General features: G+C 50.3%; 1 protein-coding gene across 3 annotated transcripts; it reads left to right on the top strand.

Annotated features, from left to right (window-relative positions):
- Positions 1–10701: 10701 nt before the first annotated feature.
- On the top strand, positions 10702–25766 carry nabp1a (nucleic acid binding protein 1a). Of its 3 annotated transcripts, none has more exons than XM_087988678.1 (6): positions 10702–11647; positions 11758–12116; positions 18879–18950; positions 21146–21230; positions 21394–21460; positions 25260–25766. In XM_087988678.1, the coding sequence occupies exons 2-6, from the start codon at positions 11959–11961 to the stop codon at positions 25463–25465; spliced, it is 588 nt and encodes a 195-aa protein (XP_087844804.1). In that variant the 5' UTR covers positions 10702–11647; positions 11758–11958; the 3' UTR covers positions 25466–25766. The 3 variants fall into 3 exon arrangements, with proteins under 3 accessions (XP_087844804.1, XP_043548821.1, XP_043548822.1); XM_043692886.2 differs by having other exon boundaries at positions 10703–11409; positions 11758–11896; XM_043692887.2 differs by lacking the exon at positions 18879–18950 and having other exon boundaries at positions 10706–11409; positions 11758–11896.
- Positions 25767–26020: the final 254 nt, after the last annotated feature.

Genomic DNA, 26020 nt, shown 5'->3' on the forward strand with positions numbered 1-26020 from the left:
CCAGGCCCGTGTGCCTCAGGGTAACAGGGAGAGATGAGCCCGCACTGCCAGGCCCGTGTGCCCGGTAACAGGGAGAGATGAGCCCGCACTGCCAGGCCCGTGTGCCTCAGGGTAACAGGGAGAGATGAGCCCGCACTGCCAGGCCCGTGTGCCCGGTAACAGGGAGAGATGAGCCCGCACTGCCAGGCCCGTGTGCCCGGTAACAGGGAGAGATGAGCCCGCACTGCCAGGCCCGTGTGCCCGGTAACAGGGAGAGATGAGCCCGCACTGCCAGGCCCGTGTGCCCGGTAACAGGGAGAGATGAGCCCGCACTGCCAGGCCCGTGTGCCCCAGGGTAACAGGGAGAGATGAGCCCGCACTGCCAGGCCCGTGTGCCCGGTAACAGGGAGAGATGAGCCCGCACTTCCAGGCCCGTGTGCCCCAGGGTAACAGGGACAGATGAGCCCGCACTGCCAGGCCCGTGTGCCCCAGGGTCACAGGGAGAGATGAGCCCGCACTGCCAGGCCCGTGTGCCTCAGGGTAACAGGGAGAGATGAGCCCGCACTGCCAGGCCCGTGTGCCCCAGGGTAACAGGGAGAGATGAGCCCGCACTGCCAGGCCCGTGTGTCTCAGGGTAACAGGGAGAGATGAGCCCGCACTGCCAGGCCCGTGTGCCCCAGGGTAACAGGGAGAGATGAGCCCGCACTGCCAGGCCCGTGTGCCTCAGGGTAACAGGGAGAGATGAGCCCGCACTGCCAGGCCCGTGTGCCCCAGGGTAACAGGGAGAGATGAGCCCGCACTGCCAGGCCCGTGTGCCTCAGGGTAACAGGGAGAGATGAGCCCGCACTGCCAGGCCCGTGTGCCTCAGGGTAACAGGGAGAGATGAGCCCGCACTGCCAGGCCCGTGTGCCTCAGGGTAACAGGGAGAGATGAGCCCGCACTGCCAGGCCCGTGTGCCCCAGGGTAACAGGGAGAGATGAGCCCGCACTGCCAGGCCCGTGTGCCCCAGGGTAACAGGGAGAGATGAGCCCGCACTGCCAGGCCCGTGTGCCCCAGGGTAACAGGGAGAGATGAGCCCGCACTGCCAGGCCCGTGTGCCTCAGGGTAACAGGGAGAGATGAGCCCGCACTGCCAGGCCCGTGTGCCTCAGGGTAACAGGGAGAGATGAGCCCGCACTGCCAGGCCCGTGTGCCCCAGGGTAACAGGGAGAGATGAGCCCGCACTGCCAGGCCCGTGTGCCCCAGGGTAACAGGGAGAGATGAGCCCGCACTGCCAGGCCCGTGTGCCCGGTAACAGGGAGAGATGAGCCCGCACTGCCAGGCCCGTGTGCCCGGTAACAGGGAGAGATGAGCCCGCACTGCCAGGCCCGTGTGCCCGGTAACAGGGAGAGATGAGCCCGCACTGCCAGGCCCGTGTGCCCGGTAACAGGGAGAGATGAGCCCGCACTGCCAGGCCCGTGTGCCCGGTAACAGGGAGAGATGAGCCCGCACTGCCAGGCCCGTGTGCCTCAGGGTAACAGGGAGAGATGAGCCCGCACTGCCAGGCCCGTGTGCCCGGTAACAGGGAGAGATGAGCCCGCACTGCCAGGCCCGTGTGCCTCAGGGTAACAGGGAGAGATGAGCCCGCACTGCCAGGCCCGTGTGCCCGGTAACAGGGACAGATGAGCCCGCACTGCCAGGCCCGTGTGCCCGGTAACAGGGAGAGATGAGCCCGCACTGCCAGGCCCGTGTGCCCGGTAACAGGGAGAGATGAGCCCGCATTGCCAGGCCCGTGTGCCCGGTAACAGGGAGAGATGAGCCCGCACTGCCAGGCCCGTGTGCCCCAGGGTAACAGGGAGAGATGAGCCCGCACTGCCAGGCCCGTGTGCCCGGTAACAGGGAGAGATGAGCCCGCACTTCCAGGCCCGTGTGCCCCAGGGTAACAGGGACAGATGAGCCCGCACTGCCAGGCCCGTGTGCCTCAGGGTAACAGGGAGAGATGAGCCCGCACTGCCAGGCCCGTGTGCCTCAGGGTAACAGGGAGAGATGGGCCCGCACTGCCAGGCCCGTGTGCCTCAGGGTAACAGGGAGAGATGAGCCCGCACTGCTAGGCCCGTGTGCCCGGTAACAGGGAGAGATGAGCCCGCACTGCCAGGCCCGTGTGCCCGGTAACAGGGAGAGATGAGCCCGCACTGCCAGGCCCGTGTGCCCGGTAACAGGGAGAGATGAGCCCGCACTGCCAGGCCAGTGTGCCCGGTAACAGGGAGAGATGAGCCCGCACTGCCAGGCCCGTGTGCCCGGTAACAGGGAGAGATGAGCCCGCACTGCCAGGCCCGTGTGCCCGGTAACAGGGAGAGATGAGCCCGCACTGCCAGGCCCGTGTGCCTCAGGGTAACAGGGAGAGATGAGCCCGCACTGCCAGGCCCGTGTGCCCGGTAACAGGGAGAGATGAGCCCGCACTGCCAGGCCCGTGTGCCTCAGGGTAACAGGGAGAGATGAGCCCGCACTGCCAGGCCCGTGTGCCCGGTAACAGGGAGAGATGAGCCCGCACTGCCAGGCCCATGTGCCCGGTAACAGGGAGAGATGAGCCCGCACTGCCAGGCCCGTGTGCCCGGTAACAGGGAGAGATGAGCCCGCACTGCCAGGCCCGTGTGCCCGGTAACAGGGAGAGATGAGCCCGCACTGCCAGGCCCGTGTGCCCCAGGGTAACAGGGAGAGATGAGCCCGCACTGCCAGGCCCGTGTGCCCGGTAACAGGGAGAGATGAGCCCGCACTTCCAGGCCCGTGTGCCCCAGGGTAACAGGGACAGATGAGCCCGCACTGCCAGGCCCGTGTGCCCCAGGGTCACAGGGAGAGATGAGCCCGCACTGCCAGGCCCGTGTGCCTCAGGGTAACAGGGAGAGATGAGCCCGCACTGCCAGGCCCGTGTGCCCCAGGGTAACAGGGAGAGATGAGCCCGCACTGCCAGGCCCGTGTGTCTCAGGGTAACAGGGAGAGATGAGCCCGCACTGCCAGGCCCGTGTGCCCCAGGGTAACAGGGAGAGATGAGCCCGCACTGCCAGGCCCGTGTGCCCCAGGGTAACAGGGAGAGATGAGCCCGCACTGCCAGGCCCGTGTGCCCGGTAACAGGGAGAGATGAGCCCGCACTGCCAGGCCCGTGTGCCCAGTAACAGGGAGAGATGAGCCCGCACTGCCAGGCCCGTGTGCCCCAGGGTAACAGGGAGAGATGAGCTCGCACTGCCAGGCCCGTGTGCCCCAGGGTAACAGGGAGAGATGAGCCCGCACTGCCAGGCCCGTGTGCCCCAGGGTAACAGGGAGAGATGAGCCCGCACTGCCAGGCCCGTGTGCCTCAGGGTAACAGGGAGAGATGAGCCCGCACTGCCAGGCCCGTGTGTCTCAGGGTAACAGGGAGAGATGAGCCCGCACTGCCAGGCCCGTGTGCCCCAGGGTAACAGGGAGAGATGAGCCCGCACTGCCAGGCCCGTGTGCCCCAGGGTAACAGGGAGAGATGAGCCCGCACTGCCAGGCCCGTGTGCCTCAGGGTAACAGGGAGAGATGAGCCCGCACTGCCAGGCCCGTGTGCCTCAGGGTAACAGGGAGAGATGAGCCCGCACTGCCAGGCCCGTGTGCCTCAGGGTAACAGGGAGAGATGAGCCCGCACTGCCAGGCCCGTGTGCCCCAGGGTAACAGGGAGAGATGAGCCCGCACTGCCAGGCCCGTGTGCCCCAGGGTAACAGGGAGAGATGAGCCCGCACTGCCAGGCCCGTGTGCCCCAGGGTAACAGGGAGAGATGAGCCCGCACTGCCAGGGCCGTGTGCCTCAGGGTAACAGGGAGAGATGAGCCCGCACTTCCAGGCCCGTGTGCCCCAGGGTAACAGGGACAGATGAGCCCGCACTGCCAGGCCCGTGTGCCCCAGGGTCACAGGGAGAGATGAGCCCGCACTGCCAGGCCCGTGTGCCTCAGGGTAACAGGGAGAGATGAGCCCGCACTGCCAGGCCCGTGTGCCCCAGGGTAACAGGGAGAGATGAGCCCGCACTGCCAGGCCCGTGTGTCTCAGGGTAACAGGGAGAGATGAGCCCGCACTGCCAGGCCCGTGTGCCCCAGGGTAACAGGGAGAGATGAGCCCGCACTGCCAGGCCCGTGTGCCCCAGGGTAACAGGGAGAGATGAGCCCGCACTGCCAGGCCCGTGTGCCTCAGGGTAACAGGGAGAGATGAGCCCGCACTGCCAGGCCCGTGTGCCTCAGGGTAACAGGGAGAGATGAGCCCGCACTGCCAGGCCCGTGTGCCTCAGGGTAACAGGGAGAGATGAGCCCGCACTGCCAGGCCCGTGTGCCCCAGGGTAACAGGGAGAGATGAGCCCGCACTGCCAGGCCCGTGTGCCCCAGGGTAACAGGGAGAGATGAGCCCGCACTGCCAGGCCCGTGTGCCCCAGGGTAACAGGGAGAGATGAGCCCGCACTGCCAGGCCCGTGTGCCTCAGGGTAACAGGGAGAGATGAGCCCGCACTGCCAGGCCCGTGTGCCCCAGGGTAACAGGGAGAGATGAGCCCGCACTGCCAGGCCCGTGTGCCCCAGGGTAACAGGGAGAGATGAGCCCGCACTGCCAGGCCCGTGTGCCCGGTAACAGGGAGAGATGAGCCCGCACTGCCAGGCCCGTGTGCCCAGTAACAGGGAGAGATGAGCCCGCACTGCCAGGCCCGTGTGCCCCAGGGTAACAGGGAGAGATGAGCTCGCACTGCCAGGCCCGTGTGCCTCAGGGTAACAGGGAGAGATGAGCCCGCACTGCCAGGCCCGTGTGCCTCAGGGTAACAGGGAGAGATGAGCCCGCACTGCCAGGCCCGTGTGCCCCAGGGTAACAGGGAGAGATGAGCCCGCACTGCCAGGCCCGTGTGCCTCAGGGTAACAGGGAGAGATGAGCCCGCACTGCCAGGCCCGTGTGCCTCAGGGTAACAGGGAGAGATGAGCCCGCACTGCCAAGCCCGTGTGCCTCAGGGTAACAGGGAGAGATGAGCCCGCACTGCCAGGCCCGTGTGCCCGGTAACAGGGAGAGATGAGCCCGCACTGCCAGGCCCGTGTGCCCAGTAACAGGGAGAGATGAGCCCGCACTGCCAGGCCCGTGTGCCCCAGGGTAACAGGGAGAGATGAGCCCGCACTGCCAGGCCCGTGTGCCCCAGGGTAACAGGGAGAGATGAGCCCGCACTGCCAGGCCCGTGTGCCTCAGGGTAACAGGGAGAGATGAGCCCGCACTGCCAGGCCCGTGTGCCTCAGGGTAACAGGGAGAGATGAGCCCGCACTGCCAGGCCCGTGTGCCCGGTAACAGGGAGAGATGAGCCCGCACTGCCAGGCCCGTGTGCCCGGTAACAGGGAGAGATGAGCCCGCACTGCCAGGCCCGTGTGCCCGGTAACAGGGAGAGATGAGCCCGCACTGCCAGGCCCGTGTGCCCCAGGGTAACAGGGAGAGATGAGCCCGCACTGCCAGGCCCGTGTGTCTCCGGGTAACAGGGAGAGATGAGCCCGCACTGCCAGGCCCGTGTGCCCCAGGGTAACAGGGAGAGATGAGCCCGCACTGCCAGGCCCGTGTGTCTCCGGGTAACAGGGAGAGATGAGCCCGCACTGCCAGGCCCGTGTGCCTCAGGGTAACAGGGAGAGATGAGCCCGCACTGCCAGGCCCGTGTGCCTCAGGGTAACAGGGAGAGATGAGCCCGCACTGCCAGGCCCGTGTGCCCGGTAACAGGGAGAGATGAGCCCGCACTGCCAGGCCCGTGTGCCCCAGGGTAACAGGGAGAGATGAGCCCGCACTGCCAGGCCTGTGTGCCCGGTAACAGGGAGAGATGAGCCCGCACTGCCAGGCCCGTGTGCCCCACGGTAACAGGGAGAGATGAGCCCGCACTGCCAGGCCCGTGTGCCCCAGGGTAACAGGGAGAGATGAGCCCGCACTGCCAGGCCCGTGTGCCTGAGGGTAACAGGGAGAGATGAGCCCGCACTGCCAGGCCCGTGTGCCCCAGGGTAACAGGGAGAGATGAGCCCGCACTGCCAGGCCCGTGTGCCCCAGGGTAACAGGGAGAGATGAGCCCGCACTGCCAGGCCCGTGTGCCCCAGGGTAACAGGGAGAGATGAGCCCGCACTGCCAGGCCCGTGTGCCCCAGGGTAACAGGGAGAGATGAGCCCGCACTGCCAGGCCCGTGTGCCCGGTAACAGGGAGAGATGAGCACGCACTGCCAGGCCCGTGTGCCCAGTAACAGGGAGAGATGAGCCCGCACTGCCAGGCCCGTGTGCCCCAGGGTAACAGGGAGAGATGAGCCCGCACTGCCAGGCCCGTGTGCCCCAGGGTAACAGGGAGAGATGAGCCCGCACTGCCAGGCCCGTGTGCCTCAGGGTAACAGGGAGAGATGAGCCCGCACTGCCAGGCCCGTGTGCCTCAGGGTAACAGGGAGAGATGGGCCCGCACTGCCAGGCCCGTGTGCCTCAGGGTAACAGGGAGAGATGAGCCCGCACTGCTAGGCCCGTGTGCCCGGTAACAGGGAGAGATGAGCCCGCACTGCCAGGCCCGTGTGCCCGGTAACAGGGAGAGATGAGCCCGCACTGCCAGGCCCGTGTGCCCGGTAACAGGGAGAGATGAGCCCGCACTGCCAGGCCCGTGTGCCCGGTAACAGGGAGAGATGAGCCCGCACTGCCAGGCCCGTGTGCCCGGTAACAGGGAGAGATGAGCCCGCACTGCCAGGCCCGTGTGCCCGGTAACAGGGAGAGATGAGCCCGCACTGCCAGGCCCGTGTGCCTCAGGGTAACAGGGAGAGATGAGCCCGCACTGCCAGGCCCGTGTGCCCGGTAACAGGGAGAGATGAGCCCGCACTGCCAGGCCCGTGTGCCTCAGGGTAACGGGAGAGATGAGCCCGCACTGCCAGGCCCGTGTGCCCGGTAACAGGGAGAGATGAGCCCGCACTGCCAGGCCCGTGTGCCCGGTAACAGGGAGAGATGAGCCCGCACTGCCAGGCCCGTGTGCCCGGTAACAGGGAGAGATGAGCCCGCACTGCCAGGCCCGTGTGCCCGGTAACAGGGAGAGATGAGCCCGCACTGCCAGGCCCGTGTGCCCCAGGGTAACAGGGAGAGATGAGCCCGCACTGCCAGGCCCGTGTGCCCGGTAACAGGGAGAGATGAGCCCGCATTTCCAGGCCCGTGTGCCCCAGGGTAACAGGGACAGATGAGCCCGCACTGCCAGGCCCGTGTGCCTCAGGGTAACAGGGAGAGATGAGCCCGCACTGCCAGGCCCGTGTGCCTCAGGGTAACAGGGAGAGATGAGCCCGCACTGCCAGGCCCGTGTGCCTCAGGGTAACAGGGAGAGATGAGCCCGCACTGCCAGGCCCGTGTGCCCGGTAACAGGGAGAGATGAGCCCGCACTGCCAGGCCCGTGTGCCCAGTAACAGGGAGAGATGAGCCCGCACTGCCAGGCCCGTGTGCCCCAGGGTAACAGGGAGAGATGAGCCCGCACTGCCAGGCCCGTGTGCCCCAGGGTAACAGGGAGAGATGAGCCCGCACTGCCAGGCCCGTGTGCCTCAGGGTAACAGGGAGAGATGAGCCCGCACTGCCAGGCCCGTGTGCCTCAGGGTAACAGGGAGAGATGAGCCCGCACTGCCAGGCCCGTGTGCCCGGTAACAGGGAGAGATGAGCCCGCACTGCCAGGCCCGTGTGCCCGGTAACAGGGAGAGATGAGCCCGCACTGCCAGGCCCGTGTGCCCCAGGGTAACAGGGAGAGATGAGCCCGCACTGCCAGGCCCGTGTGCCCCAGGGTAACAGGGAGAGATGAGCCCGCACTGCCAGGCCCGTGTGTCTCCGGGTAACAGGGAGAGATGAGCCCGCACTGCCAGGCCCGTGTGCCTCAGGGTAACAGGGAGAGATGAGCCCGCACTGCCAGGCCCGTGTGCCCGGTAACAGGGAGAGATGAGCCCGCACTGCCAGGCCCGTGTGCCCGGTAACAGGGAGAGATGAGCCCGCACTGCCAGGCCCGTGTGCCTCAGGGTAACAGGGAGAGATGAGCCCGCACTGCCAGGCCCGTGTGCCCGGTAACAGGGAGAGATGAGCCCGCACTGCCAGGCCCGTGTGCCCGGTAACAGGGAGAGATGAGCCCGCACTGCAGGCCCGTGTGCCTGGTAACAGGGAGAGATGAGCCCGCACTGCCAGGCCCGTGTGCCTCAGGGTAACAGGGAGAGATGAGCCCGCACTGCCAGGCCCGTGTGCCCCAGGGTAACAGGGAGAGATGAGCCCGCACTGCCAGGCCCGTGTGCCTCAGGGTAACAGGGAGAGATGAGCCCGCACTGCCAGGCCCGTGTGCCCCAGGGTAACAGGGAGAGATGAGCCCGCACTGCCAGGCCCGTGTGCCCCAGGGTAACAGGGAGAGATGAGCCCGCACTGCCAGGCCCATGTGCCCGGTAACAGGGAGAGATGAGCCCGCACTGCCAGGCCCGTGTGCCCCAGGGTAACAGGGAGAGATGAGCCCGCACTGCCAGGCCCGTGTGCCCCAGGGTAACAGGGAGAGATGAGCCCGCACTGCCAGGCCCGTGTGCCCGGTAACAGGGAGAGATGAGCCTGCACTGCCAGGCCCGTGTGCCCCAGGGTAACAGGGAGAGATGAGCCCGCACTGCCAGGCCCGTGTGCCCCAGGGTAACAGGGAGAGATGAGCCCGCACTGCCAGGCCCGTGTGCCCCAGGGTAACAGGGAGAGATGAGCCCGCACTGCCAGGCCCGTGTGCCCGGTAACAGGGAGAGATGAGCCCGCACTGCCAGGCCCGTGTGCCCCAGGGTAACAGGGAGAGATGAGCCCGCACTGCCAGGCCCGTGTGCCCCAGGGTAACAGGGAGAGATGAGCCCGCACTGCCAGGCCCGTGTGCCCCAGGGTAACAGGGAGAGATGAGCCCGCACTGCCAGGCCCGTGTGCCCCAGGGTAACAGGGAGAGATGAGCCCGCACTGCCAGGCCCGTGTGCCCGGTAACAGGGAGAGATGAGCCCGCACTGCCAGGCCCGTGTGCCTGGTAACAGGGAGAGATGAGCCCGCACTGCCAGGCCCGTGTGCCCGGTAACAGGGAGAGATGAGCCCGCACTGCCAGGCCCGTGTGCCCAGTAACAGGGAGAGATGAGCCCCCACTGCCAGGCCCGTGTGCCTCAGGGTAACAGGGACAGATGAGCCCGCACTGCCAGGCCCGTGTGCCTCAGGGTAACAGGGACAGATGAGCCCGCACTGCCAGGCCCGTGTGCCTCAGGGTAACAGGGAGAGATGAGCCCGCACTGCCAGGCCCGTGTGCCTCAGGGTAACAGGGACAGATGAGCCCGCACTGCCAGGCCCGTGTGCCTCAGGGTAACAGGGAGAGATGAGCCCGCACTGCCAGGCCCATGTCCCCGGTAACAGGGACAGATGAGCCCGCACTGCCAGGCCCGTGTGCCTCAGGGTAACAGGGAGAGATGAGCCCGCACTGCCAGGCCCGTGTACCCCAGGGTAACAGGGAGAGATGAGCCCGCACTGCCAGGCCCGTGTGCCTCAGGGTAACAGGGACAGATGAGCCCGCACTGCCAGGCCCGTGTGCCTCAGGGTAACAGGGACAGATGAGCCCGCACTGCCAGGCCCGTGTGCCCCAGGGTAACAGGGAGAGATGAGCCCGCACTGCCAGGCCCGTGTGCCTCAGGGTAACAGGGAGAGATGAGCCCGCACTGCCAGGCCCGTGTCCCCGGTAACAGGGACAGATGAGCCCGCACTGCCAGGCCCGTGTGCCTCAGGGTAACAGGGAGAGATGAGCCCGCACTGCCAGGCCCGTGTGCCCCAGGGTAACAGGGAGAGATGAGCCCGCACTGCCAGGCCCGTGTCCCCGGTAACAGGGACAGATGAGCCCGCACTGCCAGGCCCGTGTGCCCGGTAACAGGGAGAGATGAGCCCGCACTGCCAGGCCCGTGTGCCCGGTAACAGGGAGAGATGAGCCCGCACTGCCAGGCCCGTGTGCCCGGTAACAGGGAGAGATGAGCCCGCACTGCCAGGCCCATGTGCCCCAGGGTAACAGGGAGAGATGAGCCCGCACTGCCAGGCCCGTGTGCCCGGTAACAGGGAGAGATGAGCCCGCACTGCCAGGCCCATGTGCCCCAGGGTAACAGGGAGAGATGAGCCCGCACTGCCAGGCCCGTGTGCCCGGTAACAGGGAGAGATGAGCCCGCACTGCCAGGCCCGTGTGCCCCAGGGTAACAGGGACAGATGAGCCCGCACTGCCAGGCCCGTGTGCCCGGTAACAGGGAGAGATGAGCCCGCACTGCCAGGCCCGTGTGCCTCAGGGTAACAGGGCGGGATAATGTGAACCAATAGGATTGGAAGGCGGAGACAATGGTTTGGAACATCCGGACGTTCATCAGCCAATCAGCCGCCCCGCCTCCGTCCCCCCCTGATTGGATAGTTCTCTGTGTGTGGGCGTGGTCTCCGCCCTGAGAATCGCCGGTAATTTTCCACACTGTTTTTTCCGATTGAGAAGCAGTTTTTAAAAAAAAAACCCCAGAAGCCGCGGAGTTGAACCGGGCCCGAAGTTAGAAATAACTACTCGCCCCGCCTTCTCCAACGGTTCCTGCGTCACGTAGCGACAGGAACGTTTCACGACAGCCGTAAATGCGGCGGCGGTCTATAAAAGGCGCTGGCGGCGCACGTTTGCGTCGAGTGGGGCTTTTGTGTGAGAGCCGCGGGGTGGTGAGGGGGCGCTGGGGGGCAGCGAGGGGCACTTTATAGTCGGGATAGGGCCAAGTCAGTAGCGTTTATCCCGGTCATGTATTCTGGTCACGGGGTTTAATCATGACTCGAGTCAGTTAATTAAAAAAAAAAGTTGCTGCTGGCTCAGATGCGAGTTTAAAACAGAGAGAGAGAGAGAGAGTATGTTCCTGTCTGTGAGCCAGAGTTTGCTTATCACTGCAACAAAATAATAGCGTGGGAGTGAGAGCAGGAGGGAGAGCTGGGCTGCTTCCTCTTCCATTTTAAAATTTAAATCCCTGAGTTTTGTTTTTTTTTTGGGGGTGGGTTGCTCGCTGGCTTTTTGAATCAGAAGGAAGCATTAACTTAGAATTGTCACCCGAGGGGCTTGTAATCTGCGGAAGTTGCAGTTTTTGTTTTTCTCTGTTCGCCCCCTCTCTCTCTCTCTCTCTCTCTCTACCCCCCCTCCCCATCCCCGGTGTGAGAGGAGCGGGGGGGCAGTCAGCAGCAGCAGCAGCCGCCTTCCCGCACTCGGGAGCCTGGGCTCCAGCCAGCGGGGCTCTCTTTATCATCCCCCCCCCCCACCACCCTCCACCCACCCTCCTCCCGAGTGATGCTTTGTGTTGCGTTGTGTGTCCGCAAATTTTCACAATCACCATGAGCATGGCCAACGACACATACGCGTTTGTTAAAGACATTAAACCAGGAATGAAAAATTTAAATGTCATCTTTATTGTTCTGGAAATAGGTAAGTTAGGCAGGGGCTCCAGCCCTGAAAAAAGAAATTGATCGTTTAAATAATGACCAGACGGTCTTATCTATTTAAGTTTACTAAAAAAACCCAAGACACGCTGGAAGTATGATCATTGAGTCCTTTTGAAAAAACATGGAAAGTGAACCAAGCCAGTTTTTTTTTTATTAAAAGTGTTAGCGAGGTACAGGTCAGCTTCCTATATCAAAGCGACGCCTCCAAATTTCTTTTATCTGTGAGTTTTATTTCTGGTGCAGTTAAGTGCATCCGCTTCTGGACAGCCTTATGAATGTACGCTTCTGAAACTAATTATAGGTTCTTTTTTTTTATTCACTCTCTGTGCAGGTCGCGTTACCAAAACTAAAGATGGACATGAAGTGAGGTCGTGCAAAGTAGCCGACAAAACTGGCAGCATCACAATTTCAGTGTGGGATGAGGTTGGAGGTCTAATTCAGCCCGGGGATATCATTCGCTTGACGAGAGGGTACGTCAATGTGGCCAAATGGCAGAACGTGTCCGAATGACACAGCGTGCCAGTATCGTTAGATGTCTGTTTACAGTAAAAATGTTAACCATTGCAAACTGGCAGGCGTTCAGTTACAATGGCAATTCGGGGAATGGGTAAAGAATGCTAATTTAAATTGCATTGGGATTCTTGATGATCCTGCCAGGATAATTAAACACGTTTCATTTGGACCTAGTAGGTGAGGTGTCAGTTTTCTGCCTGAATAACAAAACCTAAGAATATGACTCCCATGGTGCACGAAGTCCTTTGGAGATACTGGAGCTGAATGGACTCCTGTAAAATAAGCTTAGTGATATGAAGTTTTTCAAATGATTAAAATTTAACAATGACATTAATTTGTATAATCTTAATGGAGATGTGCAATGACCACTTGATCCACTTAGACTATTAAGAATTTGCAACTGATCAATGCCAAATGTTTTTTCAGAATCTGTTTTGTATAGATGTTAACCTGTCTTCAACTATGGCTAACTCATCACTATATGCAGTTCTGTTCCCCTCTGTTTCAGTTTTCAGCCATAAGTCACTCCCATGTTCTAATGCTGATATCCTGTTAGTAGTTTTAATAAGTCAACTCTTGACTAGGTTGTCTTACATCTTCCCACTGAATAATGGGGACATTTTAGGAGCTGAACTGTGGCTTGAAATACCATGTCATGTGTTCTCTTCAGAGCTGTCTTCATCTTTGCCCCTCTGACTGTTTCAACAATTATGACTTTATATTGCTCATTTTTAAAATTAACCCCCACAAGGTACTTCAAAGGAGCTTGGCACTACCACACAGTGAGATTTGATGTAAAAAGTAAGCTGTGGAAAGTAATTTTAAGTAGTGTCTTAAAGGACGATAGTAAGAGAATTCTTGAGGCTAGGACCTTAGTAACTGGAGGTTTGTTGACTTTGGTGTGGTCACGCATGCATGAGGGGCTAGAATCAGAATTGCGCATATCATAGAGGCTTTAAGATTAAATAGCAAACATTGAAGGTGTTTAGGGATTCTAAAACAGTATGAGAATTTTTTAAAAAAATACTTGACTGACTAACTGTAGGTCTGTGAACCTGGTGGATGGGGAAACTGGAGTTCCTGAGAGTTAGAATGTGAGCAGCAGTTTGGATGGCGTCCAGTTTACATGGTAGAAAGAGGGACACCAGTCAGGGATGCATTGGAATAGACAAGGAAATAGGTTTGTTTTGAAGAAAAAAAATCTCATGAGTACTGGATGCCATTGAAGCAGTTGAGAGAGGTGATCAAGCAGAGCTGGGTGCCATCAGAGCATGTCTGAAAGTTAATGCTATGTTTAGGGGTGATGTTCCTGTGGGGTAGCATTTAGATGAATGCCTTCTTCAGGCCTTTCCTGAAGAAGGGCCTGTGCCCGAAACGTCGAATCTCCTGTTCCCTGGATGCTGCCTGACCTGTGCTGTTCCAGCAATAAAGTTTCAACTTTGATCTCCAGCATCTGCAGACCTCACTTTCTCCTAGCATTTAGATGAGCAATAAGGAGCCCAGGATAGATTTTGGATGTGTTTTGGTTGGGGAGGGGGTTAGACAGGTTGGTAACCTGCCATTGTAAGTGATTCTCTAGCTAAGATTCTGAGTCCAGTTAGAATAACCGTACCTAGCTGGCTGCCAAGGAGAGGATTTGAGGTGGTCGATGTGGCCACCATCAGTCAAAAGTTGTCAAACTCCAGGATGAAGTGACAAGGTTTTTCCCTCCTTCATCCTTAGGGTATAATTTCTGACTTATTGGTCTGAGTCGCCTTAGTACAAGAGCTGGAATGGAAACAGGATTGATGGGAGTTGTACATGGCCTTCCAAGAAATGATGGAAAGGTATCTGGGAGGTGAACGTGCATTAAACGACATTGAAGAAGAGAATGAGATGAGGATGGGATATAGTTTGCCAGGATGGCAGGGTTGAGGTTGGTTTTCTTGTTTTAGAGAGGGGTAATGAGGTCTGAGGACTAGCGCAAATCTTCCCTTTTGAGTTCTCATGCACCTTTTGGCTGTACTAAGTCCTTGCAAGTTGACTACTGTCTGATACACTTCAATGTATAATATATTGCTTGCAGTCACATGTCCACTTTCTCTGTGTAATTTGTTAACCTTGGTAACGACTGTCCTATGACTTTATTCTCTCCCTGGTCCATCTGCAAGTGCCAGATTCTTGCATTCCTACATATCCCACTGTAAATATTATGTCTCCAAATCAAAGCTATTGTTATTTCATTACCACCTTTTGGTATTCTGCTAAGCCTCTGAATTTATGCTGCTCTTGAAATTATGAACACTAAGTTTCTTGTTTATTGATCTTGTAACTTTTAATTCTGCCACTAACCTTTGATTGAAGGGCCCAGATCTTGCTGGAGTGAGGAACCTTCGCCATCGTTCAGCTCCAAGATACTGGAAGTTCAAGCTGACAACAGAATGGTGACAGCAACTAGGATCTGTGTATGATGGGACCAAAGGACTATCTCTTCAATAATTGAGAAAGAGACACTAGTAATAGATGGAGGGTGAATTAATTAAACTGGGGGCAGAATGAGCGAAGGGTCAAAAGATGAGATTGAGATACCCTTAAGTTTGAGAATTTTCTGCATGGGGCAAAATTACACTCAACTATTGCAGTTTATTTTCTGAACTGGAGTTGGTTGGAATTACTATGCAGTTAAAAGGTGTTTCTGCTAAATACCACTTAACTTTGTGCAACTCCAGCAAATTCCAAAAAGAATAATATGAAGGGTAAAGCTATGATGCTGTTTGTGTGAAGGACAATGAAAAAAACCAAGCCAGCCAATAATCTTGTAGCTATTTGTAATTCTGCCTGGACCATTTGCCCATTTTCCCAATGATACTGGTGAACTGAGTATTATCGTTCCAGCAAGATGTGAGCTGTAACTTTTGCTATGCTGCCTCTTGCATCAAATAGCCAACCAGTTTTCACTCTGCCCTTTTTGATATTTAAACTATGGCATGTCTTCTGTTTTGTTACAGATCCACTTGCGTTGTCTTCTTGCATTCCACTATCATTGCACTTCACTCATTGTATCTTTCACACCGAGTTTTAAGATCCTCTGCCTTCCCAGCTCTCCTGCTGAATGTTTGTTTGTATTGCTGCTTCCTATAACACTCCTGTCCTGCTCCAGGGTCTGATTATCCTAAAGTTTTTTTAATGGATTGATTGAAAGATGGTACACGTTTCAAGCTGAATGGAGGTTCAGCATTGTGCTAAATTGAACTTGACTAAATTCATGTTTGACTTCACACAACGTTAATCTTTATTTCCCTGAGGTTGACCATATGCGGTATACTGAACATTAGCTGAGATCTGATCATTTGCCTGGCTGAACATTGAAATTGTGACTATATTTCACAGACATTCGTGTTTTTTTTCTAAAAAAACATTGTGGATAAATGAACTCTGTTCAGACCCAGGATCCATATGTGAAGGACAATGTCAAATATCTACATCATCCTTAACCTACAACTTATTACAAGCCCACTTTTTAAAAACGGAGGCATTTCTTACAGCTAAAACCGTACAGGTTGAATGGAAGAAGCACCTTTTTTATGTTTGGCTACAGATACAGGAACCTCAGGGGCTCGGGGTACAGTATTTGCAATTTATCACTGGATTTATTGTTAAGGAAATCAAAGCACCTGAAGCCTTTTCTGAATGAATAAATACTGGAGTATAAATCTGTAATATTCTAAGCAGATTTTCTGAAAATTCTGTAATATATTCAAACACAGCCTCGTGTTTGTACTTTTAAACACTGCCAAATCACTGAAGCAAACAACATTTCTAAAGTTGATTTTTGCACTGTCTGGTTCATTTCCAACACTGGATGTTTCCAGGGCAAATTGTTCCAGGTTAGAGTTAAATGACTAGCCATCAAACAAGCATTTGTCATGGTTATGTTTGACATCTGCATGAAAATTGTATTTCTCAATAAGTTTCCTTGTTATCATAGTACAAAATAATGGCAGATGAGTTTACACACTTCAAGCTGTTTGCATAAAGGTGAAAGCTCCAGTGCTATTTGAGCAATACTGAGGCCCAATATGTGTATATATAGATGGTTTAATTCAGTTATCCACTTCATAAAAATGATGCAAAAGCTCAGTGTAGAAGCAAAATTATCCTTTGTTTCTGTCTGACTCCCTATAAGCACGAGCTGTACTTCTGTAGCATCTACATATTTTCCATCCTTCATAGGCAGTTTACCTTAAGACAGTTATGGTGAGAACATGCCTGTTATTTACTAAGCAGCTTTAAATCTGCTGAACGATGTTCAGTTTGTTTTTCACTGTGCAATGAATTTGACGTGTTGCAAACCAGTGGGGCCCATGTCAGCACTACAGTTTGTTCAACTGTATTAATCTTGAAATGGTGTGCAGCGTTTATTTTTCTTCTGCTTTCACTCTTAACTTAAATGGGAAGGCCAAGCCTCTTAGCATGAGGCAAGATAGATGGGCAAAAGCAGGAAATGATTCTTGACGTCATTTGGTGAGTGTGTGGTTTACACACATCTGTTAACACGTCAGTTTCCTATTTTGCTGCCTTCACGTTGCAACTTCTTTCTGATTTTTTTTTTTAAGCAATTTTTCTAGTCCAGAAAAGAAATCTTGTGCAAAAGGATGATTAACTTCTGATTTCTCTAGACTTAAGTTAAACGAAGTTCTGGTCAATTTTATTTTCAAATGGCTGTAACTCCATTTTTAGATTTTGCTGGCATTTATACTTGTGGGAAAAGGGGAATTTAATTGTGCTTGTCAAAAAAAAACTTTGTCTAAAAATACACAGCAGTCATACAAACATTACTTCAAAAGTGGGCAAGGATCAGTTCTGTGATTATCACTGATCTTAAAAATGTTTGAGCCCTTTCAAACACGGTGGCACAGTGGTTAGCACTGCAGCCTCACAGCGCCAGAGACCCGGGTTCAATTCCCGCCTCAGGCGACTGACTGTGTGGAGTTTGCACATTCTCCCCGTGACTGCGTGGGTTTCCTCCGGGTGCTCCGGTTTCCTCCCACAATCCAAAAATGTGCAGGTTAGGTGAATTGGCCACGCTAAATTGCCCGTAGTGTTAGGTAAGGGGTAAATGTAGGAGAATGGGTCTGGGTGGGTTACGCTTCGGCGGGTCGGTGTGGACTTGTTGGGCCGAAGAGCCTGTTTCCACACTGTAGGTAATCTAATTCAAAATCTAAATCTAATCTAATTTCAGCAGCTGAAGGGTGACTGTATAACCTCATAATTTTGAAGGAGAGTTTATGGTCTAATTGTAATGAAATGAACTTTGGGTTTAGCATATAATGAAGTATCTGATTTGGACGTAACAATATTATATATCAAAACAGAATTAAAGTAGTAGATTTTGTGTACTTGTATCATATGCACACTTTTTTGATTTTGAATAGTTCTAGAATGATTTGAGTTTAATTACTTGTTTAGATCCGAAATATAGGTGCTATAGTTGGTCCCTGATACTTGTTCAAATTTCACTTGGTCGTTAGTAGTTTACAATGGTGTCAATTTCTATATCACTGGCAGACAGTAAGATTGTTCTTTTATGATGCAAAATTCTCAACTGCTGAAGCAAGCAACTAATCTGATGGCTAGGCAGTTTAAGTGTAAAGAGTCACAAGTCTAAAAAAATGAAAGGCATCTACGTGGAAAACAAAAGCATCCTTGAAGGTGGAGGGAGCATTTGGCCTGTTCTGCAAATTAACGTGATGGAATTATGGATCCATATGGATTAAGACAGAATTCATGAAATATAACCAGTTACTGTGTGGCCCAATTTTCCATATTCCAGTGCTGGTTACTTGAGCAGAACCTACTCGCTCAACATTTTATTTAATTTTCAGTCCCTTTTAAATCTTCCACAAGTAGCTTGAGAAACTACTCTGTTGCCTAAACCACTGGCAATAAACCATCCTGATTATTTTTGGTATCCACTGTCATCAAGAGGCAATTAATGGTGTTCTTGTTATAATCAGTGCAGACTGCTTATATGTTGTACAAAGAGCCATTACCTCCAACCAATTCATCCTTTTCTGTAGACCAGCCCAAAAATAATCCATTTGAAATCAGTGTATTAACTGGTAATTGTAGACCGTTTTCTCACTATTTTCCAATGCAGTGCTTTTATTTGTTAACTTGTATTTATTGCGATTGGGGAAACTTCTCTCAACAGACGTTATTATGCACATACACAAATGTAAACCAGCTTTTAAATGCTGAATATAAAACCAAAATATGGTTAAGATGTATGCTATTAGAACATTCTAACAATATTAAAACTTAAGTGAAAATGGAGATGTGGCTGACAGCTGCGCCATTTCCTGAGTGACTCAATTTTTAAAATTTCCTGTTTATGGAGGATCTCCTGAGCTGTACAATTGAAATTACAGGCTACTAAATATCTGCAAATGGAGCAAATGCAAAAAGGCTGAATGGTCTACTCCTATTTTCAAAGTCTTTTTACATGTTTGTGCCATTTAAAGCATTTAATGAAAGTTACCATTCCACTCCTAAAGGTTGGAGCTGGAAGAACAAACTAATTTTAGATACCTCTATTCTGGGGTAGAGTTTGTCATAACTATTTGGTTGAAGCTTTCATTCTTGAAGGGAATGGCAAAAAGATTAGGCCTAATCTGGCATTGATGGTTATTTTATTTGAGTACATGTGACAATAAAATCTAAAATTTTTTCTTTGGACTAGACGTTTCTGCCATCCTGTGGCAGGAGGTGGTAATTGTATGTACTTAACTTTTTACAAGTTGTAGTGGAAGATGTGCTATTAAGTTACTGGACTCACTGCAGAGCCTCTTTGTTTAGTAGTGTGCTCCTAAGGTTTTTCCTCTTGCATTTTGTAGAGTATTTGAATTATTTTACAATTTTTAATTCACTGATTTTTCTCCATGACCTTTGTTTGCTCAGCTATGCTTCAATGTGGAAAAACTGCCTAACACTCTATACCGGGAGAGGTGGCGATCTTCAAAAAATAGGAGAGTAAGTATGATTGGGTGACATCAAGAATTCCCAGGAAACTAGCTGTGTTCAAGTTCATTCTTGTAAACTGTCACACTGACTTCATTCATTTATAGTTCTTGTGCATCTGGGCAACAAGTCATGTATCTGTGGGGCTGTACCCAATAGCATTGGTGCCTTCAGGTAAGCAGAGAACTGGAATGAGAAATTTCAGAATCTGCTTTCTTTTAATATATTGTTTCTGCATTTGTTCCCCCAGTCCTTCTACTGGTGGATATTTTAGTCTCTTAACAGGACTAAAATAAAAGCTTAATTGCTAAGTTGAGCTTGCTACTGCTTTCTACAGAGATTTAAGCACAATTCTAATAGAGCAAAAATAGCAGGAAGAGAAAATGCTCCTTCCCAAAGTTTGCTCTCCATCAATAAAGTTATTGTTGATTCAGGCTTGGCTTGCACTCACTCTGTATTCCACAATAACCTTTTGAGTTTCCTATTGTTCAATCTGACTTAAAACAACCTTGTGTATTTTTGGTGAAATAGACTCCACAACTCTACAGAATTTCAAGATTTTCAGTGCTCAGAAGAAATTTCTCTATCTTTATTAGCACACCAGTTTCTTCAAAGACTATAGATTGAGCTGAGTCAAATCAATGGGTAGAGTGTAATTAATGTTCAAGTCATAGATTTCTATTCTCTACACCAGCTGAGTCAGACATGGTTTTGGTGGTGCCTGACTTTCTTCTCTGTAAAACAAAATGGCATATTGTTTTGGTTTGAATGATTGTCAAAGATCTGCCTTTGGGCAGAGAACTTGATATTGCATCAGTCACATTTGTGCATGTACTTAATTTCTATATCAACTTTTGCAGACTCTGCATTTTCCTCAACTTATTTTCTATGCATCATCTTAATGTCAGCAGATTTGACCACAGTCCAGTCAGTCCTTTCATCCAGTGCATTAATAGTTTGTAAATACTTGTGGCCTGAGCATCCTTCCCTGTGCAGTAACATTTTTCAGAATTGTTTTGGTTGACCCATTCTCTATCCATGCTTGTATTACCCACCCCTTTACCATGAAGTCTTCAATTGTGTGGTAATGTTTCTGTTTAGTAACTTAAATGCTGTGTTATGTCCGTATCCTAGTCAGTACAAAACATTTGGGGCTTTAATTGCTTTGGTTTTTCATTTATTCTCATTAAAAATAACTGGTTTGACTTTCTGCTCCAAAAATGTACATCTTATTTTTGGAGTTGTGGGAAAGACCACGGGCAAGACTAATTTAACATCAAATAACTAGGAATCTTTGTTTAGTTTTGGGATCGCATTGCATGATTCACAATGCAGGACCTGAACTAATAGCCTTACCACTAATTTGTCAAGGGGGCTATTTTGATGTATTCTCCACAGTGGAACATTAGTTGCAAAGATATTGATAATGAAGCCTCAGAAATTCTATTTTTTTTTGTATGAATGTTTTCATGGTATTTCTGGACTGCAAAAGATGTATTATTGCTGACATAACCATTTGAATCTCCACATAACAAAGTCATTACTTGTATAATATGTAACCTGTATAACATTGTGCTTGCTTGCAATGTCTGTAAGTAAATTTTAGGGTGGGGATGAGAAGGTAGACGTGGGACCAAGTTAATGAGAAGCAGGAGGTGATTGATGCAGATCTGGCTGTTTTTCTCCAGATATCTCTAACCCAATACAAATTGCTGGATAAACAGCAGCATTTATGAGAAAGTGGGTTTGAAATATTAATTTTACTTTCTCTTCTCAGATGCTGTCAGACCAGCTGGGTTTCCACAGCAGTTTTCTGCTTAAGATTGTCAGTATCTGTCGATCTTTTTTTTTATTTCATCTGACTTGTGCCTGAAGTGACAATTAGCCACTTTTGTAACCTGTTTCTGGCCATGCAAGTCTCGTGAGGTGGGGATTTAGGGTTGTAGGGAAATGTGGAGGTGGTGATGGTACTGGCGAAGAGACTGTGTACTGCTACTTTGTGCCAATACTGCTCTGATTATGTTTAACCTAAAGATGTTTCCTTTATTTCCTTTTGGTCAGTACATCAGCTGATGGTAGCTGAAAGCAGGGCAGTTATTTTTCAACTCTGTAGATCCTCCATTTTGCTGCCCCTCATCCGATGTTGCAACTAATTTCAAATTTTTGCTGAGTGTAATATTTTAATGTTTTCTTTACTTTGCTGTCAGGTTTTGTATGGTATATTCAGAAGTACCCAACTTTAGTGAACCAAATCCAGAATACCTCAACCAGCTGAACCAAACAAACAAAGTTGTAAGTGGCATTAGGATTGTTGAAAGCATGTTCTGTTGGCATTATGATGCTTTTTAAAAAATCAATATGCTCTATTTTGTGTAACTCTTTTTACTGCAGAGTTTTATTCCTCATTGTCTGTGATTACTATTCTTTCTTTTTAAATTTTAAATGGTTTACCAAGGCACAAAGTGAACATAGAAACAATTCTCCTCCTAGTCAGCTGGCTACAAATGGACAGATGCAAGCAGGTAAGCTTGGAATGCAGATCACTCTACAGTAAGATAGATGTGCTAGTGGATCACGGCAGTGTCTGTTTGTTCTTCTGTACTTTCTTCATTTTAACTCCTCATATACCCTGTATTCTAATCATTCGTTGCCTTTTAATTTTATCAACTGATCTGCAGAAAACTTGCACCTTTGCTAAACTCTACTTCTGAAAATATTTATCCTTGCTAACATTAACCAATGAAAATATTTCTAATTTTAATGTTTTACTGATGCCCTAGCAAATATAGTCGTAGGGATGTATAGCACGGAAACAGACCCTTCGGTCCAACTTGTCCATACCGACCAGATATCCCAACAAATCTAGTCCCACCTGCCAGCACCCATCCCATATGCCTCCAAATCCTTCCTATTCATATACCTATCCAAATGCCTCTTTAATGTTGCAATTGTACTGGCCTCCACCATTTCCTCTGGCAGCTCATTCCATATACTTACCATCCTCTAGTGAAAAAGTTGCCCCTTAGGTCTCTTTTATATCTTTCCCCTCTCACCCTAAACCTATGCTGTCTAGTTCTGGACTCTCTTTTTCCCTCACCCACCCCACGAAAGAGACTTTGTCTATTTACTCTATCCAGCCCCTCAGAATTTTATAAGCCTCTATAAGGTCACTCCTCAGCCTCTGGTCCAGGGAAAACAGCCCCAGCCTATTCAACCTCTCTCTATCGCTCAAATCCTCCAACTGTGGCAACATCCTTCAAATCTTTTCTGAACCCTTTCAAGTTTTACAACGTCTTTCTGAAAGGAAGGAGACCAGAAATAAGAATTAAGTCATTGTTAGGCTTTAGGTGTTATCTAGAAAATACATATTTTGAAATAAAATCAGAAATTGCTGGAGAAACTCAGCATGTCTTTAAGCATCTGTGGAGTGAGAAATAATGTTTTCTATTGAATGATATCCAGCTGCATTTTTTTAAAAGGGAAAGAATCTATTGTTTTGTTTAGGGAAATGCTTGACAAGGTATCACTTAAAGCTGTTTAGCAAAACTGAGTCACGTGGATTCGGCTAGGTATCAGATCAAATGTTCAAGGTGAAAAGCTGCAAGTTATAGCAAATGGTCATCTTTCAGATTGAAGGATGGTGTTGTTTACTAATGACCACTTTTTTACATATAAATTAGATATCTGAATATAATGCAATTAGCAAATTATGCTAGATTTGTAGTATTGGCTGATAATGACGATACCAATTGGCCAAAACATTCAGGCTAGCAAATTGGGCAGGTATGTAGCAGATGGAATTTAATAGAGAAATGACGTAATGAATTTTGGCAGCAGATTAGGGTGAGGCTTTATTGTCACAATAGCATGATGAACCTGGGTGTTAATGAGCCCTCTTCTTTTGAAGAAGGCAGAAGTTTCAATGCTTAGGAAAGTATATCAAATATTGACTGTAATTATGCGTCAAACACAGAAGTTGAAGTTTTATGAAGATAAGGTCCCATCTGGGTTATTCAGCAGTTCTGGTCACCACCCTCTAAGTATATGGGTGCTCTTGAAAGGGTGTAGAGACGACTTACCAGAATTATGCCAAGAATAGGTTACTTTTGTGGCAAGTTGGATGTGCTGAAGTTCTCTTGGAGCAAAGAAAATGAGGGAAGGTTTGATAGAGGATCGCAACATGTGTTGATCAGGTAGACAAAAATTACTCTTATTGCCTGACACAAGGATCAAGTTCTGGGCAGCCAATATAGGGGAATGCGAGAAGAGCTCTTCATTTGAATAGTACTGACTGGGAATTGTTTTGCAAGAATGGTGGAAGTTCAGATAAAAGATTTGAAAGAAAGTTATTTCTTCCCAGCATGAAGGAGTTAGCTTCTGTTGAGATTGGAGAAGCTGGGGTACTTGCTCTTAAAGCAGAAGTGGAGGAGGGCATCCAAAGTTGTCCAGGTTTTGCTACAAGTGGGGTGAACTATCCTCTAAGTGTGATGGTAAACAGAATTTACAATCATTAGTGAAAGGACTAGAGAATCTTCATTGTTTTTTGGGTAAGGAGAAGGATGTTTTTGTTATTTGGAAGCTTAAAGCCGGCAGCAGCGTGATTGGTTCAGTGGCTCAGTTCTGATTTCTGTTCTGAAGTCTTAAGAAAACAGATTAGATTTTGTATGCTGTTTTTGCTGCTTGCTGATGTAACACTACATCAATGAACAAGTTAGTTGCAGTTAAACTGCTGAAGCATCCGACTGCAATTCACTTATCAAGTATGTAATGTCCTGAGTTGTGAAAAGATTAAATATTTATAGAACCAAGTTTTGAAATGATCCATTTTAAGGCTGGGGAATATTTCCTAGCAATGTGATTTTGGCATCTGTCCCTAACTTGGTGTCGTTATGAGTGTTTGGAGTAATTCTGTCTGTGTCCCCATAACACTGTTGATAAATGTGTGGAGGTCTAATTTAAGATGTCTTCTAACCCCCATTGCAAATTTGGAATGCTGACAAAGCCCCACCCCTGTTAAACTACATAATTCCTCTTCCAGTTGCACATTATCACATTTGTTTGTAGATACATTCTCTGTAGAAATTAGCAGCTGTTTCCTGTCTCTCAACAATGGCTACACTTCAGAAAGTACTTAATTAACTCAGGATTTTAAGACTTCATGAAAGGCTTGCTTTTGTTCAGTGCCCTTTTGGCTGGACAGTCTCTAGAATAGTCGGCAATTTCAGGATAAATGGGGTTAGTCATTTAGGATTGAGGAAATATTTGTTTTAAGGAATGTAAATCTTTGGGAATTCATGGTGCTCAGGATAGAGAATTCCCAAAGATTTGCAGTCCTTAAAATAAATATTTCTTCAATCCTAAATGGCTGACCACATTTATCCTGAAATTGACTATTCTACACTGTCTGGCCAAAAGGATTAGCCCTTCTCATATCTTCTATACCCACCCTTTTCCAGTATTTTACTCACTACTTTCCTATGTGACCACCCTAGTCCTTGAGAGCTATAGAGCAAATGGACAGACTCTAATTGATCTGATATGACAGCCCTTCCATGAAGGAATCCAATATAACGAACTTCGGTTGCATCCTCAGTATATTCTTTCTTTTGGTGCAAAGACAAAAACTCTACATAGTATTCAAGGTGTCAGAGATGTACAGCACAGGAACAGACCCTTCAGTCCAACCCGTCCATGCCAACCAGATATCCCAACCCAATCTAGTCCCACCTGCCAGCACCCGGCCCATATCCCTCCCAACCCTTTCTATTCATATATCCATCCAAATGCCTCTTAAATGTTACAATTGTTCTTGCTGTAGACTTCTAAATAATTACAGCAAAACTTTCTTACCTTGTAATGCATTCCACTTGCAATATACCATCTGAGTATAATGTTATTTTTGATTCAAAATCCCAAGTTTACTCTGAATTCTAATATTTAATGACTTGTTTTTTAATGCTTTTTCATTCCTACCAAAATGGATGATTTCGGTTCCCTAATATTATTTTTCTGCATCACCATCTGCTACCTTCAATCTTGAAGAACAACTTGTTGAATACCTTCTGAAAGTTTAAGTCCTGCATGTGCTTTTTGCCATATATCCTGATAATTACATCCACACAATAATTGATCTATCAAGCAAGATTTCCTTTCATTAGTGACTGTCTATACATTTACTCTCTAACACCAAAGTGTATTGCTGCTATTTCTTGAACATGTTTGATTTGAAAGTCTACTTAATGTTCAAATGAGTTTGATATGTAGCATTTTTCACAATATAAACATTAATGTCAAGGATTTTGTTAATCATTTTTTGTTTAGGAAATGGCTCACAATGTGGGCCATTGCAAGGGGGACTTCCCCCATCAAGCAATAACCATCAACATCAGAACCCTAACTTTGTAGGTGGTGGAAGACCCAATGGACGGGGACCAATAAGTCAGCCACCGATGACTCTAGCGCAAGGATCTGCAGCAGTGACCACTGTTAGCAATGGAAGAGACCCACGTAGAGCATTCAAAAGATGACGTGCCAAATGTGTATATCGGCCTTGTTCAAACCTACACCCTACTTGAACCCACTCGATGCACTTTTATTTTTACATAACTGAGTTTGTATGTTTTGTTTTAATCCTCTTAATTAAGATGGGATTTTGAACTGTAAAACATTGGCTCAATAGTTGAGGTGATTTGCAGTGTTCAAGCTGCACAAACTTATTTTGAGCTGAAAATGAGTTGTGAAAGTAGAGGTGATTGTGTTGAGAGCAGTGGGGGAAAATAAATTAGGTAAAATGTCAATAAAATTCCATTAAATTACTGATAGCGTGTAGTGAAAGGCATTCTGTCACCTTACTATCATTGGGTGTGTTCAGTTGAATCTTGTTCATGTATTCTGTGCTAAATTTACAAAGGAGCTATCTCTCCAACTGGTTTATCATAGTGCAGGAAATTGATGTTATGCTCCAGTGAGTTTTTAAAAAAAAAAAACTGTTTTCCATTTAAAATTAACTTCCAAAGCTAAGAACTTGGGTTTCACCTATAGTCTCTCATCCCCAGCCAGAGTAGCAGTCTGACTATCTAATG

Source organism: Chiloscyllium plagiosum, unplaced genomic scaffold (genome assembly GCF_037043375.1).
Source record: "Chiloscyllium plagiosum isolate Xiang-an unplaced genomic scaffold, Cpla_swu_hap1 HiC_scaffold_7, whole genome shotgun sequence".
NCBI lineage: Eukaryota > Metazoa > Chordata > Chondrichthyes > Orectolobiformes > Hemiscylliidae > Chiloscyllium > Chiloscyllium plagiosum.

Excerpts from the sequence above, each read along its gene's own strand:
- nabp1a (XM_043692886.2), top strand. The coding sequence starts at position 11,319 with ATGAGCATGGCCAACGACACATACGCGTTTGTTAAAGACATTAAACCA. Across the intron at positions 11,897-18,878 it reads ATCATTCGCTTGACGAGAGG|CTATGCTTCAATGTGGAAAA; the intron begins GTACGTCAATGT and ends TTGTTTGCTCAG. Across the intron at positions 21,231-21,393 it reads TGAACCAAACAAACAAAGTT|GCACAAAGTGAACATAGAAA; the intron begins GTAAGTGGCATT and ends TGGTTTACCAAG.